This window comes from Acipenser ruthenus, chromosome 9 (genome assembly GCF_902713425.1).
Source record: "Acipenser ruthenus chromosome 9, fAciRut3.2 maternal haplotype, whole genome shotgun sequence".
In the NCBI taxonomy this organism is placed as follows: Eukaryota; Metazoa; Chordata; class Actinopteri; order Acipenseriformes; family Acipenseridae; genus Acipenser; species Acipenser ruthenus.
This window is the reverse complement of record NC_081197.1, coordinates 13325838-13348414: the sequence shown is the minus strand read 5'-3', so window position 1 is coordinate 13348414 and position 22577 is coordinate 13325838. Positions and strand designations below refer to the sequence as shown.

General features: G+C 41.5%; 1 protein-coding gene across 2 annotated transcripts; it reads right to left on the bottom strand.

The window, feature by feature from the left end:
• Positions 1-15: 15 nt before the first annotated feature.
• On the bottom strand, positions 16-22480 carry LOC117405850 (sodium-dependent proline transporter). 2 transcript variants are annotated; one of them, XM_059030421.1, is made up of 16 exons: positions 22407-22480; positions 18589-18876; positions 14671-14896; positions 12263-12394; positions 8558-8706; positions 7658-7710; positions 6574-6712; positions 5774-5908; positions 4983-5086; positions 4674-4798; positions 4253-4365; positions 3634-3771; positions 3213-3312; positions 2939-3057; positions 2205-2378; positions 16-1332 (listed from the first exon to the last, which is right to left on the bottom strand). In XM_059030421.1, exons 2-16 carry the CDS (start codon positions 18727-18729, stop codon positions 1177-1179), a joined length of 2004 nt encoding a protein of 667 aa, XP_058886404.1. In that variant the 5' UTR covers positions 18730-18876; positions 22407-22480; the 3' UTR covers positions 16-1176. The 2 variants fall into 2 exon arrangements, with proteins under 2 accessions (XP_058886404.1, XP_058886405.1); XM_059030422.1 differs by lacking the exon at positions 22407-22480 and adding an exon at positions 20669-20749.
• Between the last annotated feature and the right edge of the window lie 97 nt (positions 22481-22577).

Here is a 22577-nt window from a genome sequence, read left to right as displayed (position 1 = left end):
ACTTCCAGTACAATATTAACTAAAATGTAAAATGGAGAAGACTGCAGGGGAACAATTTAAAGGCTGTTCTTTAATAACAGCATGCAACTCATGTCAGATCACACATGCATCGAATCATGGTGTATTAAATTAAGAAATGCTTTTATGTACACAGAAGATACAGAAGTCAGCATAAAGAACACTTGAATGTAAAGTGTTGTGTTTTGTTTTCCCTGCTCCTTGTAGCACTTGTGACATTTCAAAATAAAAATGTTAATTTGCAGGGGAGGCACAGCGGGCCCTATTTCCACTGAAAATATGACGCTATCATCACCCGTTTCATAGTGTCCTTTTACTCCTAAATAACAATGTCATATTGCATGTCACTTACACTGGGCTTTTTTTAATTAAAAGAAAGGAGCATTTTCAACACAACTTAAGTGACAGTGGAAAAATCAAGCCTGGTGTGTCTAGGTCTGATTGTAGTAACACAAAAACCACATTTATAAACGGTAGACATTCTCTTATATAGTACAACATTTGTATGCAAAAACAACACCTAATAATACATCAACACAGGATACACAATCTCTTGAATATTTAATCAGGAGGCTACAGGTACTGTGTGACATTTCAGCAATGAGGAGGCAATTATTACATTGTGAGAAATGAAACTAAAAGGGCACTTTTCTCAAGACTTATATTCAAAGGACAGGACGGAAATGTTCGAGCTACATAAAGAAGGAATGCTAAAACCCTCATTACGTATGTAAGTGCAGTCTCTTGCAATGCAGAAGGGTTCCATTCAGAGTCACCAGTCTCTGTTCATCTATTAACGATGAAGCCAGTTGACCAGATTACATAGATTTCAACATTTCAAAATAACATTGTTGCTCATGGCACTTGATAAATTCTACTTTAGAGCAGGTTTGGAGTGAGTGTTTGAACATGGGGAGGAGAGTATATAGTAAGTACAAAGGTACAAAAAGTTATGTGTTGTAACATCTCGTTTTACAGAAGTTGAAAAAAATCTGTTACTTCCCGTTAACTTTGGCGACTAAATGGAGCATCAAAACAGTGCACCATTGTCTGCTTAGAATGCTGGCGTTACTGTTACACTCCGAGGCATTGTGACATCACCAATCATCAAGTCAAGTCCTTCCAGCTTCCAGTCACTTAGCAGCAGCAGTGCAAGACTCATGCATCACTTGTCCCATTCTCCCATTGCTGGGTGGTGAAGTCAGCGTCAGTGAGATTCACAGTATATGGCACTTCTACCATCTGTGGAGTCACAAACTGGTCGCCACTGGTCACACGCCACGTCTTCAACGGCCGGATTGATTTCCTGAACCTCTGGAGAAATACAGAGAGAAACTGTTAGCAACAGTGGACTCCACAACTTATTTTGGTACTGTACATATTAAGACTTTTTCACTTATAAAAATGCGGTCTTTAAAACAGCAACCAAGTTTGGAGAATTTCCCTACAAGGAATGGTTAATATCCAAAACACATTTTCTCATACATTTTTTAAAATGGTTTACAGGGTAAAGTTATCTAGCTATTTAAATCTGTGCATTTTTTCTTTATTTAGGGTCCCCATTCCAAAATTGTATCTGCCACACTCTGCAGAACATGGTAAACTAGAAAACTGCCTTGATTTTACACCAATCGTCACCAAACCTGTATCATGCACTCCCCCCATCTAGATGTTTGGGATTGCAGTTGGATATAACCCATCATTGTAAACAAATATTTGTAACCTTTCAGATGCGGTGTGATTATGATCATCTGATCTTGACAACTTTAAATCACATATTAAAACCAAGATGTGCTTTGTCAGTTGAATTTTCTTTAGACAATGGCCTTCAAGTTTCTATCTGGCCTGGGAACTATGTGAAATAAGTTCTGATGGACACTTATCCACCCCATACAAAAAACAATACTATTACAAAAATGGCCTGCTTGTTCAGCTGTGCATTATATTTTCCAGCTTTCTCCACAGCGCCCCCTACTGCACCTGAGAGAAACAGCTGGAGCAGCTGGAATTCCCTACAATATCCCCTGCTGCTCTCTGTACTTCAGTAATACCAAAGCATGATGATGTAACAGAGCTAGATCCCCGCCTTACATTATTACACAGAACTTTGCTGGAGAAAGAGAGTTTGAGACAATATGTTGGCAATACAAAGACTGACAGCCAGTTGCCTTCTGTGTTATACTCACATCCTTGAGTGTGCCAGACTCCTTGCAGATGGCCACAATAGCCCAGATTGGGATTTGGATGCAGCACAGGGTCCCCATACACACCCCCAGTGCCTTCCCCCAGCGGGGGTATTCATAGGAGCCATAGTGTAGAGGGGTGTTGTACATCTCGATGAAAACGTAAATGAGGATGAACTGAAAGCAAAGCAGGGAGAGCCATATTACTAAACAGCTGTGTGCTCTGGATCTTGTGCATATGTTCACTCACTAACAGAGTCAATGTCAAGAGGAGTCCACATCTTGAACTCGAGTGAAATTACAATTACATTCACAGAAATATGTATGTATTGCTGGCACACTGATTGAAATGATGAAATGTCCATAGCCTGCAAATGCCTTAATTTGATCACTTGACGGAATACTAACACAACAAGCTAGATATATGCTACATACAATAATACTCCACACCATATTAAGTCAGTTAAAGTATTTGATTCTATTTATTACCACGTAGGAACCATGGAACAAACTAGCTCCCAAATCACAGTATTTTTTTCTTGTTATTCTTAGGCCAACCCACCCACCCTACAGAAAACTTAGAATAATCCCACTTGGGTACCATTATGCTAGCAGTCTATTAGCAGTAGCAGACAGCAGAGTTACCAGAACAGGAACCACAATGTAAAACACATGGGACATGGTACCATGGCACTGCCATGGATTACCACTAATGAGCGTTTGGTAAGGACACCTACCAGCAACAGCAAAGGAGTGCAGAACACCCAGCATGCTTTGAAGTACCAGAGCACCTTGGTGCACCAGGGTGGGCATGTGCAGATCATATCAATGATGTCCTGGCAGAATTGGTTCACCCCTGTCAGCAAAAAAACACATAATCATAAACAGACATACGTTGCGTCATGCGTTACATTTTCCAGCTTTCTCCGCAGTGGCCCATACTCCAGCGGGGATGATATGTTGAGACTCCGTTGTTCTCCTCAGATTGTGGAGTTTCAGCTGTTGCCTCACCGTAGAAGAAGGATATGCCAAGGCACATGAAGAGGGTGATGATGATGAGGCCGAAGCTGGTGGCGTAGGAATCTATCAGAGTGAACCAGTAGATCCCTCCCTGGGGAGAAGAAGACAGAGAGCAGTCCGATTCAGAACCAGGAGAACCCAGGCCACACTCCCCAAACATGTTCCGATTTATTTATTTTTAAATACATTAAAAACGTTTCTCGCTAATTTACTATCTCTCAACAACAGCTCAGGAGAACCGAGGGTCGGTGACCATTTTCAAATCAATTGGCTCTTTAGGAGTTTGACACTGGTCATCAGCGAAGAAAGCCGGCCCTGCAAGCTTCTAGGGGGAGCTGTAACGTGGGGAGGCTAAGATCAGCAGGTTGGCACAGCCAGGATGCAAACCATCATTGCAGACAGGCACCCATACCTCTGTGATGAGGAGTAGGCCCAGAAGAAAGAATCCAAAGCAGAGCACAGCCAGAAAAAGAGTCTTCTTCTTCATGTCACCCCGCAAAACAGGAAACTCATCCATGACCGCCGTGGTGATGCCCTCCATGTTACCAAACTGAAGAGAGAGAGGGAGAAACAGTCCAGCAGACTGCTGGTTAAATAATCAACCACCACCCCAAAACAAAAGTAATTTCTATCGTTATTTTATAGACACCCGAATATATGGAGATTATACACGTCAATTGTCCTTATACTGTAAAACAAGGCAACTTTTTTCTATAAAATTGTATTAATATTTGTTCCATGTGAGCTTGTGAGAAGACAAACACAAGCCAAGAGAAGTTGTTTAAGTGGCAAATGTATTCAAAATATAAATTCTTCAGGTACTATATTAAACTGCTGACATCTAAGCAAAAAAAGCTTTGTTGTTTTTTAAAAAAAATATTGATTTAAGTAGGATAAATAGAAAACATACTGTAGATGCCCATGTCTTATACCATATAGGGAAATAGCTTGCAATTGGATAAAACAGATAACCCACATGAGATGGAGGCGACAGCAATAACTGTAATTACATTTAAACATAGTTTATTTACCAGAGTGTCAACTCCCAGTGTGAACAACATCAGGAAAAACAGAATGGCCCAAAAGGGAGAACCAGGCAGAAGAGCAAGGGCTTCTGGGTAGGCCACAAATGCCAACCCAGGACCTAGAAACAAGAGCAAGCACAATCAGTTACAGTTTAGCAGACCTGGAGCAGCATTTCCATTACGTACTTATAGAAGACTCTTTAAAACAAGGGTTTGTTGTAACATGATAAATTTACTGTAAAAAAAAATAAAAAATTATATTTTATATTTAAAAACGGTTGGAAAAAATGTGTCTACTTGACTTGTCATAGGTCCTTTTTCTAATGACTATTCTTGTGTACTCTAGCAGTATGAGTCTCTAGCTTCACCCGATACATGACAACAATTATATAGATGCTGTTTCTTCCGGGTGGACAGCAATAGTTACCTGAGTCTGCCACCTTTCCTACTGGCACGTTCTTCCTCCAGGCCATGTGCCCCAGAATGGAGAAGATAGCAAAACCAGCAAAGAAACTGGTGCAGCAGTTCCCAACAGCAATAACAATAGTATCCCTGGAATACAAGAGAGAGTTGGATAATGGAACTCAGTAGGTGTGCTCCTTACTGGTATATCATTATATTATGAATATACTTACTTCATTCACTAAAAACAGCAACATTGAAAAACCTTTCATAAGCTAAATTACATTTTCATAAAACACCCGTATATCTGCTGCATAATCAGCAGGCACTTTACCTGATGACGTTGTTATCAAACTTGTTGTAGGAAGCCATGGAGAGCAGACCCCCAAAGCCAATACCCAGAGAGTAGAAAATCTGAGACGCAGCATCGTTCCACACCTGCCAGGGAGAAAGGTCATGAAAAAAAGAACGCAGAATGAATAGTAATCCCTGCTTCTAAAGATATAGCCAGAGGACAGAGTTGAAGCTCTTGTATTTAGGTAACCAAGAACTGGAGTCTGATGTACAAAGGAATTTCAGATCCAACAGCAGTAGATTAAAAAAAGATCCAGCCCATTTTTAATGTCAATGAAGAAGACTTACTGTATGAGTTTCCAAAAGAAAAATCACAAGTTATCAGAGGTTCTAAAAAGCTGAAAATTGTTGGGTGTATTCTCCATCGGGACAATAGCACTTGAAAAAAATATATAAAAACAAAATGTATCATGAAAAATAGTATTTGGGGTGAAAAAAAAAGTTTGACATGAGATAATTACAGTATTACAGCAGAAGGAACAATGGCAGAATTAAGCATGGCCATTCTCTGAAATGGCCATGAATATACGACTAATGGTTCATCCCAGCACAAAGAAGTTTGATCATTAAAAAAACCTTGGATTTGCCAGTAGTCTGATACTGATCATCCCCTGCAACAAATGTCTTTTTAGAGGAAAAAAAGGTTAGATTATACATGACATTTTGATATAGTTCAGTTAAACTCCCACACCAAATAACCACATCACACAACACACACTGAAGTGCCCTAATGTTCTACAAAAAGTTGGTGGGTCCCAAGAGGTGGCTTACCTGAGCATTCTGTAGGCGTTGCCAGTCAGGGGTGAGGTAGAATTGAATCCCTTGCAGGGACCCCTCTAGCGTAGCACCCCGGATAATCAGCACAATGAGGACCAGGTAGGGAAAGGTGGCCGTCACATACACAATCTGGAGGGTTAGGTGGGGTGGGGGGATCACAAGGTTAGGGTATAGTAGCACCGAGGAGGGAAGAATCTCCATGGAACCACATGCAAACGCTCAGTATTTAGACAGGACCACTTAGTTCATTATTACTCAAAAATCCAGGTTGCAGGTGCTGTCTGTTCAAGTGTAGGGAGTGTCTGTTTTAAACATCTTAAAGTGTTACTGATCGAGCTGTAGGGTTTAGAAACACAACTCATTATTTAGCTTTTGGTATGTAATTTCTACAACATCTTTTTCAACAGAATTGTGATTGTTTTTTTTGTATTAACATATATTGTCATAAATCAGTTTTGACAAGCCATTTGGGTTTCATGTTGGAATGCATTGGGTCTTCGCATCAAAATGTCTTCTGAATTCACGCCCCTCAGGCAGGATCCTGGCAAAGGTGATGGACAAATGATCCAATCAAAATGCTGCACTTTGTGAGAGTCGGAGACCAATTAAATGTTTCTGATTGAACATGTTGGATTGAAGCCGCCAATGTTGTGAATTCAGAAGGCATTTTGATGGGAAGACCCTGATGCATTCTGATGTGAAACGAAAAAAGTAAAGACAGAAAGCTTAAAAAAGAAAGTACCTTTTGGTTTTATTCAGAGTTTAAAGTTTTGGATGATCTGTGCTGGACTCACCTTGCCTGAGCTGCGGATCCCTTTCAACATACACAGGAAGATGATGAGCCAGGCCACCATCAGACAGATGGCTAGTTGCCACCTGACTGGCCCAGGGTCTTGGAGTCCCTCGCTGTGGACCACTCCCAGCACTTGTTCACTGTGAGGAGATACCACACAGCATTAGAATGGCAAGGCATTCCTTTCCTTCAAAGATTATATACTCATTCTACCAGGGCACAACTTTGACATCTATTCCAAACTACCCAAATGCTGTAATATACAATTCCTAGAAGTCATTCCCTGAAAAAAATTTATACAATTATGATAATACCCTTTTTTTCCTGACAAAAAAGGAGCATGTCATACCAAATTGTGGTCAGGTACTATTCAGTTGGTAAGCAATTTAAAGTAAGTATCTTTTCATGTGTTTTTTAAACTATTTATGTATGTATAATCATACGTTATCAATGATGACACCTACCTATCCCTGTATAAAAAATAAAAAAAAACTATCTAAAAACGCAGGTTGTCAATTTGTCCAGTGAAAAATGCTCCAGGAACATCTGCATATCCGGAAGTATCTACACTAATACTAAATTCATAATTCATAATCCTCCTATCAATTATTAATGTAAGAACAAGTACCCATTCCGTGTTTCTCTGAACTGAAGGCTAATAAATAAATGTTATACAATTTCAATTTCTTCAGTCTGGTGTTAATCAGTAAAACCACAACTACAAAAAAGTCTTAATCTCATTTTTGTCGTGGTTTAGATTTAAAAGCAAATTAAACACTAAGCGTGTTCCCAGGACACAACCCCCTGCATTCAAAGGCTTACTACAATAGTGATATATAGCTAGCTTCACAGACCCCTATGAGCACTCATCTCTAATTTTGGACTACTCAGTGTAGATTTAGCTAAATTAATCCAAGTTTAGAGCTATTCAGGGTCTGTGAAACTAGCCGATAAGATTTATGTGCAGGTACTACTGGAGCAGAACTAAAAAATAAATGAATGATGTGCTGCCTGGGAAGTATAAACAGTTTAAATAAAATACAAATCTCTTCTGTTTGTGAATGAAAAAATCATGAACAGCTTACTTCCAAAACACCTCACTGGCACTCAAATGATGGCTCCCATTTGTTACATTCATCTGCAGGAAAATGATAAATCAACGAGTCATTAATTAAAGCCGATCCAGTTTTTTTTTCCGGTCAAGCTGGTTCAACAGATCACACAACTGGTTTACCACTGGTTACATGCTGGTTCACTGAGAGCAGTGAATGACATGTCCATGTACAATTAGAACAGCTATGGCCAAAAGCTTTGCATCATCTAGAAATAAACATATGAACATAATTTAGATCTTTTATTTAACATCATGTAATCAAAGAAACTACTATAAAACTACTTTTACTATCGCACAAGTCTACCAGAAGCCATAACAGTAGTACAGTATTCCATGTTAGATTTTGAAATGTCACATATTTTCATTCGACTTTATGAAGCAAAATTAGTTCATTCTAATTAGGGTGATGCAAAACTTTTGACCATAGCTGTACATCTGATTAATAATAATACAGTTGGATAAATAATCATTATATTACAGTATAACTATTGAATGCAAGCATTAGCCATAATGACTATTTCCAAGCAGTCTGTGTAGCGTGGCACTCAATAAAAAGGGCACTGCACTTAATCATCCTGATCTACAGCTTGCGAGTCCCCTGCCTTGTGTTGTGCAGAGATAATTTAAATAGTCTAATATATTCGTGTAGTACTATCCCAATACTGGAATGTGGTGTATTGCATTTAGAATAGGGCCATACTCCTTTCTGTTACTGAATAGGCAGATAGGACAGGTCCTTTTTTAACTTAAAAACACAACAGGTGCCCCCCTGTAACCAGGCTGACCTGTGTTCTGGTCCAGAGGGTTATGCCCCTCTCATTCAAGCAGAGACCTGGCTGGCTAGCTTCTGGCCAGTGTGGGGTTGTCTTACCTGGCAGAGCCTGGCATTAGCAATAGCATCACAGGACCAGGGCAGGGGGCTCTGGAAAGACATGCCCAGGTAGTAGAAGGTCCAGGCGATGATGACGTTGTAATAGAGGCAGACCAGAGAGGACACCAGCAGCATCCCGATGCCAATGCCTGAGAGGAGACAGGGAGGGAGTTCAGAGGCAGGGAGCTCAGTGACAGTGAGGGAGTTCAGAGACAGTGAGGGAGTTCAGAGACAGTGAGGGAGTTCAGAGACAGGGAGGGAGTTCAGAGACAGGGAGGGAGTTCAGAGGCAGTGAGGGAGTTCAGAGACAGGGAGGGAGTTCAGAGGCAGGGAGTTCAGAGGCAGGGAGATCAGAGGACAGTGAGGGAGTTCAGAGGCAGTGAGGGAGTTCAGAGACAGGGAGTTCAGAGGCAGGGAGTTCAGAGGCAGGGAGCTCAGTGACAGTGAGGGAGTTCAGAGACAGGGAGTTCAGAGACAGTGAGGGAGTTCAGAGGCAGGGAGTTCAGAGACAGGGAGTTCAGAGGCAGGGAGTTCAGAGGCAGTGAGGGAGTTCAGAGGCAGGGAGTTCAGAGACAGGGAGTTCAGAGGCAGGGAGGGAGTTCAGAGACAGTGAGGGAGTTCAGAGGCAGGGAGTTCAGAGACAGGGAGTTCAGAGACAGGGAGTTCAGAGACAGTGAGGGAGTTCAGAGACAGGGAGTTCAGAGACAGGGAGTTCAGAGACAGGGAGTTCAGAGGCAGGGAGGAGTTCAGAGACAGTGAGGGAGTTCAGAGGCAGGGAGTTCAGAGGCAGGGAGGGAGTTCAGAGGCAGGGAGTTCAGAGACAGTGAGGGAGTTCAGAGACAGGGAGTTCAGAGACAGGGAGGGAGTTCAGAGACAGGGAGTTCAGAGACAGTGAGGGAGTTCAGAGGCAGGGAGTTCAGAGACAGGGAGTTCAGAGGCAGGGAGGGAGTTCAGAGACAGTGAGGGAGTTCAGAGGCAGGGAGTTCAGAGGCAGGGAGGGTGTTCAGAGGCAGGGAGTTCAGAGACAGTGAGGGAGTTCAGAGGCAGGGAGTTCAGAGACAGGGAGGGAGTTCAGAGGCAGGGAGTTCAGAGACAGGGAGTTCAGAGGCAGGGAGGGAGTTCAGAGACAGTGAGGGAGTTCAGAGGCAGGGAGTTCAGAGGCAGGGAGGGAGTTCAGAGGCAGGGAGTTCAGAGACAGTGAGGGAGTTCAGAGGCAGGGAGTTCAGAGACAGGGAGGGAGTTCAGAGACAGGGAGTTCAGAGACAGTGAGGGAGTTCAGAGGCAGGGAGTTCAGAGACAGGGAGTTCAGAGGCAGGGAGGGAGTTCAGAGACAGTGAGGGAGTTCAGAGGCAGAGAGTTCAGAGGCAGGGAGGGAGTTCAGAGGCAGGGAGGGAGTTCAGAGGCAGGGAGTTCAGAGACAGTGAGGGAGTTCAGAGACAGGGAGTTCAGAGACAGGGAGGGAGTTCAGAGACAGGGAGTTCAGAGACAGTGAGGGAGTTCAGAGGCAGGGAGTTCAGAGACAGGGAGGGAGTTCAGAGACAGGGAGTTCAGAGACAGTGAGGGAGTTCAGAGGCAGGGAGTTCAGAGACAGGGAGTTCAGAGGCAGGGAGGGAGTTCAGAGACAGTGAGGGAGTTCAGAGGCAGAGAGTTCAGAGGCAGGGAGGGAGTTCAGAGGCAGGGAGGGAGTTCAGAGGCAGGGAGTTCAGAGACAGTGAGGGAGTTCAGAGACAGGGAGTTCAGAGACAGGGAGGGAGTTCAGAGACAGGGAGTTCAGAGACAGTGAGGGAGTTCAGAGGCAGGGAGTTCAGAGACAGGGAGTTCAGAGGCAGGGAGGGAGTTCAGAGACAGTGAGGGAGTTCAGAGGCAGGGAGTTCAGAGGCAGGGAGGGAGTTCAGAGGCAGGGAGTTCAGAGGCAGTGAGGGAGTTCAGAGGCAGGGAGTTCAGAGACAGTGAGGGAGTTCAGAGGCAGGGAGGGAGTTCAGAGGCAGGGAGATCAGAGACAGTGAGGGAGTTTAGAGACAATGTTAGTAACCGTGTCAGTAAACTAGTTGTCAACAGTTAAGAAAATCAAAAAGTGCCCTTTTAAATGAAGCGCAATTTTATACTGTCAAGTACAAAATATGGAATGAAAGAGGCCATATACATTTTGTTGTTATTGTTTGGTCTGTTTCATTTTGAAAAAAAAGCTTCTTTCCTGAAACATCCATCATGTTTATCAAGATGAACTTGTCTGCGGTCTTCATGGACCGGTAAGGCAAAATACCTCTTTCTGGCTTGGGTGGCACAGTGGAAATCTCACAGCAAAGAGTATTTTCACTGCAGTGAAAAGGGCCAGGGGCAAAAGCAAAGTTTATACTAGGGGTGTAACAATTCATCGTGTATCAACGAATCAGCAGAACAACGCTCATTATAGTTCACTAAACAGTAGGTATGAATGGACACACTCCCTACATCTATTACATTTTTGTTTTTTTTACAATATATCATGAAATAATCATTTGATCTTATTATGCATCATCCAAGTAGCCAATCAGGACCGCCACATGTATCGCGATACACATCGGATCGCAACCTGCATATCGCAATACGTACTGTATCGTGACAATAATATATCATTACACCCCTGGTTTCCACAGTGCTCATATTTATTATTTATGAGGGACAGGCTTTTTGATTCTACAATTTAAAGTAATTGTTTGCAGGGATGCCAGACTGTAGCCATTGTGTTTTCCCTTTCAAGAGAACTACATTTAAATCTGCTCACAAAGAACAGGCTTGAATTTATCAAATGCTCAAAAGGAGAAATGTAATGTGGCAGCCCAAAGTATGTTTTAGCCCTGTAGGCTCATTTAACCTACACAAAGAATGTTGTGCTACAAAACCATGCTAGTTGTGAACTGTATGGAGGGAGGCAACATTAGTGGTTGGAAGAGCTCCCTGGAATGGGTTCAGACACTGAGAAATGCTGAGTAATGGAGTAACAGTACTATCAGTCCAACCCTGAACTGATATTGACCTTCATCGTACATAGATGGCACTGGAACATGCACCATTGTTTCATAACTGAATGCTGCTCAGGGTACCTTGGCTCATCAGCCTACTGGCCTTAATTCACTGGTCTGCAATTTGCTTACTTTGCAAAGCAAAATCTCCAGGTAGGATTTTTTGTAAACCACATCAGCCAATTTTGCAGACAGATTTTAACACGATAGTAATGTTCTTACTGAAATTATACAGAAGCTCTCCTGTCAAAGCAAGTTCACACTGGCTCCCTCTCAAATTGTATTGAGAATATTGGTATTGACCCACAGGAGCCTTGAACTACTTATCTGGGTGATTCCTTATAAAGTAGACTCTCACTAACACAATCCCTGGAAGACCAAATCATCTGAGCCATGCTGCCATAATGAAATGTTATTATTCTGTGAAAAATGTGTGAAGCAATGACAATTTGTAATTTCAAAGGCGTGTTACTGCTTTTAGTTCGGTACACATTACAATCATTATCAGCGTCCATTCTCAAATGGGTCGGATGAGCGATAGTACTGTATTCCTAACTGTTCTCTAACAATGTTTTTAAAAGGCCTTGTGTAAAAACGCGTTCAAATCACAAAAGCCTAGTGTCTCAGGGGACTGGAGTGAAGAATCACCTTGCTTGATCACAAGGGCTCCCCCAGTTTGAGATTCCTGATTGGGGGCACTCACCTTTGAGGAGGGGGCAACACTTCCACACAGTGATGGGCCCTGCGGCTCCATACTGGCCCAGGCTCAGCTCCATGAGGAACAAGGGCAGGCCGGTGACCAGCATCATGATGAAGTAGGGGATCAGGAACACACCTGGAACAACACACAGAGTTTGTACTGCTACTACAGGGGCCGGGAGTCAGCTCTGGAAACAGCCTCTTAATTTGGAGGCAGTATACAGTATAAGTCATGGTGCTGGATCCTGGAGTAACAAGCTAATGATGTAATTTGAGAAGTGATGTGAACACAGGCTGTGATCATTTCATAATCATCTGCTGAAACTCGTGAAACTACCGTGCAGAGATTTCTTCTTTGTTTTGAACTTTCTGGACAATGAAAACCATTTCCTTTGCAACTGTGGCCATGCTGCATACAAAAGGTTAATAGGTAAATCTATTCATTGTGGAGTCATTGTTTGACTAATATTACCCTACTATTATGAGCTGAGGTAGAGGGAACTAAAAGAAAGAGAACTGGATTGAAGTCTTTAAAAATATTAGAAAGGGGATAACATTAGCTAATAATTTCAGTGCAGCACAGAAACCAGGACCAGAGGACACAGGCCGTAACTAGCTATGTCTCGCTAGGTTGTGTCCTCGGTTGTTTTTTTTTTGCATAATCAATGCTGATGCTCATGTACAGATTCTGTTAAAGTACAAAAGACTCCTTAATTTTCTCTGTTGGTTTGCCGTGTAACATAAATTTGGAGGTTGAATAGTAAATACCAAGCAATCTTATAAATACTGCAGCTATAGCTTGAAACCTAGTTTGACCTCGGTAGAATGTCAGCTGTGGTTCCGACGCTGGACACAGGGTATGGAATATGTTGCCTGCCACATTGTTTATGCTAAATCAGGATCTTTTAAGACACGGCTTGACAAATGTTTTAAGATCTACCAGCTACCAGGAACTGGATGAGCATTGATGGGCTGAATGGCCTCCTCCAGTTCATAAATGTTTGTAAATTTTCAGGAAAGCATGCCCTGAAGTAGGTAGGGCTTAGTGATTGCAGATTCTTTAGGGTTTGTGGAGCATTGTACAGTCAAACAGGGCGTCTCCATATACTCCATATACTGCCTTACACTTTGAATATATTTGGCTAAGCTGTTCTATAGATATAAGTGAAGCATAATTTGATCAGCTGATTTAAAATACACTAGCTTTCTGAGATCACAAACGTCTCAGCTGCACAGTTTATCCCATTATTAAATGTAAACCTCTAAAGAGTAACATACGGTACAAACGCACGTCCCAGCCATTTCCCTGTGACCAGCTACAGTAATAACTGTTGAGTTTATTCTCCTTAACATTCCGGTATTCCTACAGTTCTGTGCTGTAAAGCAACGCCTGACTTTCAGACTGCATCACCTGGGACGTGTTCTCATTCAGAGATTATGGCAAGCATGCGAGGCAGGACCAGACAGGTCATGGAATTTAACAAAATCATATCTTTGTCAGTGTTAGCTACTGCTTGTCTACCGGCACGGTTCATGTGGAAAGGTTTTAAATTATGTTTTGGTGTTTGTCGTCATATTGTTTGAAACTTCAATATGGTAGCACCATCAAAAAAATCAATGCATGCAGAATCTCTGCTACTCTCATAGCCACATTTTCCAATTCCAATTATTCCAACATCTACAAGGCACTGGACTCCACTGCACTGAAGTGCGGAGCAGTTACAAAAGAACCATTATGTCCGAGCTGTAGGAGTGAGTCACAAGCCCACACTCACAGAACACTTTAATCTTTACAAGGCATGCTACAGCTCGGATTAGTTTAAGGCTTTTATGATCACTTCAATTACTATTTTTTTTTAATGAACTATTTTACTTATATCCTTCAGATTTTGTACAAAATTAAAAGCTATTTTAACATGATTATTGTGTTTTGGATGCTTATACTATTATTATTTATTTTATTTCTAAGCAGATGTCCTTATCCAGGCGACTTACAATTGTTACAAGATATCACATTATTTTTACATACAATTACCCATTTATACAGTTGGGTTTTTACTGGAGCAATCTAGGTAAAGTACCTTGCTCAAGGGTACAGCACGAAGGTCCCTCACCTGGGATTGAACCCACAACCCTCCGATCAAGAGTCCAGAGCCCTAACCACTACTCCACACTGCTACCCTCAACCCTCTGTGAAAGTCAGTCATGGATACTATATGCATAACTTTACATATGGAAATGGACTAGCATTTGTAACATGCTAGTCCATTTAGACAAAATAGTATGATAGGCGTTTCCTATTTATTTTCTAACCCATATATATCTAAACAGCCAGTCTCCAATAATATTAAAATAAGAGTATTTCAGTTCATTTTACTTTGGTTTCTGAGAGTTACATATTGAAATGCTCACCCCCTCCATTGCGGTAACAGAGATAGGGGAACCTCCAGACGTTCCCTAGCCCCACGCAGTAGCCGATGCAGGACAGCAGAAACTCATACTTCCCGCCCCACTGCTCTCGTGGAGGGGGGAGGTCAGGGTTCGGGGACGGAGACGAAGGTTGGGACTCAAACTGAGGCTGTGCAGTGGAATCCCCGACATCATACTGCAGAGTCACGCCATTCAACTGCACCGGACTCTGTTCCACAATAATACAAAAAAGAGTTAAGGATCATTAATCATCAATTCGAATCATCGATTAGTATTTATCATCGAAGCAATAGTAGGCTTAATAGAAAATCTAATGCTATATTTAACTATGGTTAACTTCTTGTAACCTCTAGAATTTGGGCTTAAAGATAATGGAAAAATAAAGCAAAATCCAATTATTGAGGTCTGTAAACTTCCTGTAGTACATACATTCCTTTTTACATGTTTTCTCATTTGCTTTAAGAGGGATAAGTTCCTGTCCATTCCCTTTTGCATTACTAACTATTAGACTACACTGTCTCTCATTGGTATACAGTACTAGTTGTTGACCCAAATTAAGTATTATCACAGGTTCAAGGATCAAATGAGGATCTCTCTATTTGATTTTGTCCTCATTTGCATGTGCACTTTTCACTTTAATAAACCAGAAACATATCTTATTAAACCCTTTGTTTGAAACTTGCATCCCATTTGGCTTAATGCTGATACACATGACCAAACATAGTTTGTGCTGTTGCCCAAAAAATGGTCTATGGTGATAGGTCAATAGTGCCCTCTGAAACTACCACACATAAAACAAAACGGTGGACCAACCACAGCCTCACAGAATAACTGTAATTAAAAGTTATTAAACAGATATTGACCCTTGGGTTGAGAGGGTTACTCTAGTGAGCAATTAACCATTATTGCCCACAGTCCTTCCCTTTTTCAACTCTCAAGCAACAGTTTTCCAATATACAGTAAGCCTTACCTCCAGTGAATATTTATATAATACAGCACTGGGAATAGTCTTAATGCCATAGACCATTTTGATTTAAGTCCAAAAACTTTTTTTGTCATGTATTTCAGGAGTCCAAACTATATTTGAAGTAAAAAGAAAAATGTGTTTATGACTATTAATATCATTATATTATTTGATGGGACCAGGTTGCTTCCTAATAGAGAACGTCTGACAGAGATCACAGCAGTCAGTTTGGTTGCCAGTAATGACATACAGTAGGTAGAGTCATTCCGAAATGAGTGCGTTTGAATTTGTTTAGCAAATGCCTTTGAGACCAGGTCATCATGACCCCGACGAGGGACACTGTGGAGCATTCGGTGACATGAAAGCGTTTGAGACATTTGAAATAAAGCTTGCTGTCTGGAATACTGAGTTCTGCCAGCTTTACGTCCCAAATGACGAGGGAAGACCAAATAACTACCAGAAACCCGCGGCATTGAGTTATACAACACGAAATTCTAGACAGCAAAGTATTTATAGCACATGGCTTTAGTTTACTTAAAATGTATTCTTGTGTTATGTATTATTTTTTCATCTGCATGCATTGTCCAGGAAATATTTTTCAAACTGTACTATAAGCAGATAACAGGTACAACGTCACATTACAGCCCTTGTAAAACGCGTATCTCATGTACGCGTAAATCAATGCATGCAGTAGTGTATAATATGGTCATCATCACTCACCTCTGTACAAACTGGTTTATACAACCCAGGCAAAAAACACAAGACAGAACTACGCTGTATAAAAAAGTGAATACAAAGAAGGCTACAAAAGACAACCGGTAAGTAGCATGCAGGAATTCTCCAAATATATATTTTTAGTGATATATTTTATTAGGATCAGATGAATATGTAAAACACACAAGCTTTCAAGACCACGGAGGTCTCTTGTTCAGATTAAAAGTGGAAATAAATGTCCTGTTACAGGTCAACACCTAGAAATTGTAAAAGGGTTCACATTATACTGCGATGATATAAAACACTGACTGTTCCTTTGTGTCGCTGTGCTAGCTTATTGTTGTATTAGGATGTGGTAAGCCCAAGAATTGCCTGTGACATTCAGCGATATAAAAATAAGTCTATGATAGACTAATCGCATGAACGCAATTCTGTGGTTGCCTGGCAATACTGACTAAGTGAACTGGCAATAATACAATTGTTAAACTTTTAAGCCTCTGTGTCAGGATTCACTCAGTGTCTAAATAAACTCACAACATACAGAACATTTTGATGCGATTTCAGTTAGGATTGTGTATTACCGTTCTTTAATAGCAGGCTTGTATTCTTAATCATTAATTTATTGTGATTCTATTAAACTAAACATACCTGTCTGCCCCCCCCCCCCCCCCCCCATTTAAACTGTTCTAAAATGGAGGCCCCAAAAAATACCGCTGATTCTCCAAGTTCAAGTTTATGATAACTGCCTGAAAAGGTTTGTGCACAGAATTAAAATAATAAGAATTACCAATCTGCTTACAAATTCATGAAGGCGTTAACCTTGGAAACATGCCAGATATGTTTCATGTCAGAAGCTGGAAAGCAGGTTTTGAAGCCACAATAAGAAAGAACCTACGTCTTTTCGCAAAGACATAAATTCTTGTATCCCACTAGAAACAGATCCCAGGTCAGGCATACAGCAAGAAAAATGTTAGTACAGGTACAGTAGCACATTATTTCCATATTCATTTCCATACTATTATTCATTGTGTAAAGTGCAACTCTTCTCTATATACACATACATTAAAGTAAAGTCACAATACTCTACAGACTTCTCATGATCGGTCAGCACAGGCTCCCCAGCGTCTCACTTAGTAAAGGCACAGACAGGGTTTGTCATGTTCTAGAGTTTGCTGGGTTTGAAGTTCTGAGTTGGATTAGGAAAGTAATTCAACTGAAAATCGGCTGTGGTTAGTTTGCCTCACTGCGCAACAACTTCCATCTATCTTCAGTGCTTAGGTAGGCACGTGTGGAACAGCTGTGAGCTGGCACTCGTGTAACAGGGCAGAGGCTGAGCAGGAACCAGCCACCCTGCGCACAGCAAGCATTGTGGTCTTTTGCATTGTGGTTAAGATGCTCACTTGTGGTATACAGGGTCACTGGTTCGTGCCCCAGCCTCCGCCCTGTTACACATGGACTGTGAATTCCAAAATTCCAAATTGGGGAGAAAATAAAAAATGACCAGAACATAGCTTGTATCCCTGATCTTTAAACTTTTTAGGGATTTATACAACATTCAAAATAGTTCAGGCTTAAAAATAACACATAGATGATACACTCATGACAGACACCATGGGCGCTGCACAAACAATCAATGCCATTTAGGAAGGTATTTGTGACGCTGATTCCTCTGCTCTGTGCAGAAGGGTGTGGAAAAGTTTTTTTATTTATAATTGGACTCTTTCACAATTGTTTTTACCTTTTCTCTAGGTCAAACTGTTAAAAATATGATAATACTGTTGTTTTTTTTTTCCTTCAAAACATTCTTTCCATTCAACCAAAAAGATCTGCTGTCAAGCTATACGTTTCTTCTGCTGATGTCAGGCCTATATATAAAGCAGTTGCTCAGGGGAACTCTTTCTAACATGTAAATGCAATGTTTCCTGAAATGGACTTCACTGGTTTGTAAGAAATGTCAGCATGCTGGACTAGATATTAGAATATTTAAACAAGACAAATGGTATGGAACCACAGACTGATTTAACAAATCAGATAACAAACACATAAGGGTATTTCTAGTTTTGAAACCATAACTTTTTTGTTCTATTCTGAAACTAAAATAACCAAAATATTCAAGGTGTTTTTAAAAAAATGCAGATTTCCCAGTACCTCCACCACACAGATATATAAGTCTTAGGGTGCAGGTCGCAGACTGATTCGCTGGGTTAAGAAGGCAGGTTTACCTGAGTGCCTAGTGTTGGTGTTTTTGTTCCTGTTGCGGTGATTCCAGGTGTCTTTGTTTTCGCCTCATCACCCGTCATCTCCTCCTGGGAGGGCTCAGTCTTCTTCTGTTGGTCGTGCCATTGTTCGGGTAAGGGTTTCATGAAGAGCAGGATGAGGTAGGGGAGGAAGGGAATCCAAGGGTTGTGTTTCAACAGAGACTGTTATGGACCAGACAAATCCAAATAAAAGCAACCGGGTGGGCAAGTGTCTAGAGAGAAGCTGCAATCACGTCTGCCAGCAAACAGGAACTACACACAGAGCCGCAGCAAGAGAGAGAGAGAGAGAGAGAGATAGAGAAGTTAAACACAGAGCTCCAGCTGCCGGGAACTGAAACAACAAGCTCACCTGAATGCAGATAAACCACACCCACACCAACACCCACACCCCTCCCCCAATAGCTGCATGCTCCCCCATTTCACTCATGCTGTCTCTTTTTCAGTTTTTTTTTTTTTTTTTAAATAGAACAATGTTTTGCATTTGTTAAATTTAAAAGCTAATACTACAGCCATACTTTCAGGACACTCCTCAGTGTACCTCAAGGTGCTTACAGTAATCTGAAGCGTTTACTTTCAATTAGGTTATTTGTGTGGTTACTGTAGGCCAAGGCTTTTTTTTAAAATGCATTAACAGTTTGTTTAGATAAAAGGGTATTTAAAGTTGTCTAGGCTGTTTTTAAGGAACACATGCTGGTTATATGTTATTTAATTAATAAAAAACTGACTGAAATAACACCACCTTCCCTCCCTCTCTCCAAACCCCTCTGCCCTTTCACAGCTCACTGTTTAAAATGCCAGCTACCAATGACCAGCAGGAGTTTGGATTTGGAACACACAATAAGAATAACAACATTCTCACTTCCCTGTTGCTACTGACATTTTTGCTTCCCAGGCTGTTTTCAGTGTTAGTCAGATGTAGAAACCAGTTTGTCCTGCACTACACAGAATGTATTCAGATCCCATGTCATGGAATTTGTTATGGTCTTGGAAAGGTTGAGAGTCAGGTAACATTAACAAGCCTTTCTTGGTTGCACAGGTGTCCCCCTCTAAATTTCTGTCCACTCCCAACAGGCTTCTTTGCAGCGTTTGTCCAGTGCTGTACCTCTGCCCTACTCAGTGAAGCTTTTGTATAAGAATTGTATTTATTACAGTTTTAATATATCTTTGTTATATAAAAAATGATTATATGTAATAATTATTCTTTGCTAAAAATTATAAACAAATTAAATATGTGCCCCCTAGAAAATATTATTAAAATATAACATATAGGTGTTTCCTGTCAAATATTATCATTGCAACAACTAAAATGTTAGTTCATTATTTTGAACTATAGCAGAGCTACAGAGCTTGAGGGTGTGTTTTAGAAGCTAAGTATACTGGAGTTTGGACCCCCAACCCCCTTCTTTAAAAATGTCAAAATATTGTTTACTTTAACAGTATGTTTCGTATCAGGTATCCCCCCCCCCTTCATGACAGTTTTTAAGTTTAGTCGTTGCCAATTATTTGTTATTATTTTCTCCCAATTTAGTATGGTCAATTATTTTTAGGCTCAGCTCACCGCTACCACCCCTCCACTGACTCGGGAGGGTGAAGACGGACACACGCTGTCCTCCAAAGCGTGTGCCGTCAGCCGACCGCTTTTTTTCACACTGCGGACTCACCATGCAGCCACCCAAGGGCTACAGCGTCGGAAGACAACGCAGCTCTCAGGCAGCTTACAGGAAAGCACGTAGGCGCCCGGCCAGACTACAGGGGACTGGTGCGCTGTGAGCAGAGGACACCCCGGGCGACCTAACCCCCCACCCCCCCGGGCGACGCTCGGCCAATTGTGCGCCGCCTCCTGGGAGCTCCCGTCCACGGTCGGCTGTGGAATAGCCTGGACGCGAACCGGCGACGTCCAGGCTATAGAGCGCATCCTGCACTCCACGCAGAGCGCCTTTACCCGATGCGCCACTCGGGAGCCATTGATTTTTTTTTTTTTTTTTTTTAAAGAGCTGCTGATTGACTTGGCATACTGTGTGAACAGAATCGTCTTTTTAAATACCTGAACTGAACGGATGACATTGATAGCAAGATGGGCTGAATGGCCTCCTCTCGTTTGTAAACTTTCTTATATTCTTTCTTAACGCAAATGACCTTTGAGCAACTGATCTAGCTCAGATTCCCCTGTGCACACGTTCCCAGTATTCAACACTATTGAAATGCTCAGCAGACACGGCTACAGCAGAGGAACTAGTCCAACAACCTCACCCGTAACTATTTCCACTGGAGAAACATATCAGCATTAGCTGCCACCTGCAGAAGGTTTGCTGTAAATAATATAGGAAATGTGGGAATGAACACTCTACAGAACGCGCTTCATGCTGCGACTGGAGCTGTATTTAAACACACCAGGGTCTATTTTAACTTTTTATACCCTGTACATTTGGATGATATTTAATATATGGGCAAGTTTCACAGACACTGATTAGCACTAATCATGGATGACCTTACTCAGTATAACAGTAGTGATGATCAGGGTCTGTGTAATCATCCATATGTGTTCTTAATCATCTCGGATTACTGCACTCAGTGTGGAGTAGTGGTTAGGGCTCTGGACTCTTAACTGGAGGGTCGTTGGTTCAATCTCAGGTGGGGGACACTGCTGCTATACCATTGAGCAAAGTACTTTTCCTAGATTACTCCAGTAAAAACCCAACTGTATGTAAAAAATAACGTGATATCTTGTAATAATTGTAAGTCGCCCTGGATAAGGGCGTCTGCTAAGAAATAAATAATATGTTTATTATGGTTTATAAAGTCATTAGATATTTTACCTTTGGGGCAGTCTGAGCAAGCCTGAGCAAGTAATGGCATCAGTGTAAAAATGACCTCTTTGGGGCAGACTAGAGATGAAACTGTGAGTTTGTTAAAGATTTGCAATGGAAAGTATCCTTCAAAACGCATTGTTACAGGAATCCCTTGTGCAGTGTGTATGGACTGACGGGACAGAAGCGCCTGCAGCTGGTGATCGCCTAAGCGTTGGTTTCAAGGTACAGTACCAGAAATGTGTTTAATTTTTAAATCTATAGTCCAATTACACTGTCAAATTAAGATGCAAATTCTTACACAAAAACTAGTCTGTCTTTCGATAGTGCAACAATGACAGCTAGGGGTTATAAACTGGTATACAGCAGGCGTTCCTTGCAGACAACCTGTTTGCCACAAGGTGTCGCTATTAATCCATGTGGGAAAGTCATTTGTTCAATAGTGCCACAAATTGAATCGCGTAGCTGTGCTTCTGCTGCATCTTCAAGACCTGTTATAGCCCAGGTTGCATCTGTTAACAGTTCAGTTTAAAAGATAAATAATACATGTGGAGTTTATACATCAAAACACAGCCGCCTTTCAGTATAGAGCGTTTCAAAAAATGTTCTTCCTCTAAACACTATGAAAAAACCTCAGCTAGGTTGCACAAAAATAAAAGACACCTGTCATAACATAATAGGATGTGAAGCAAGCATGTACAGTCAGGATGAACTGGTTAATCTTCCATATTTAACAGAATACACATCATCTCTAAAGTGAAGTGCTTCAATAACTTTATATTAAACGCTCCATCTTTAGGTCTGGTGTACCAATATACTGTACCAAACAAAGTACATTTGTAACATATCTACCATAGTTGCTACCAAGTCAAACCGAAGGGTCTTTTTTTCGTACACTGCTCGGGTTCACAAACAATACAAAAAAAAGCAGCCGTAATTTCAAATTCCGCGCCTGATGCTACAAAGTATTCTTACCTGCATCTGATTGGGCGGCCTTGTTTCACTGTTGCACAACAGACCTCTGTGATTGGATCCTGCCTCTCACAAGGAGGAATGTTTTAAGAGCTGCAAGGAGAGAGGGTTTTTAATGACCCATTTCCTGAGCCCACCACACACCAATGAGATTCTTTGCACACATCGTGAAGT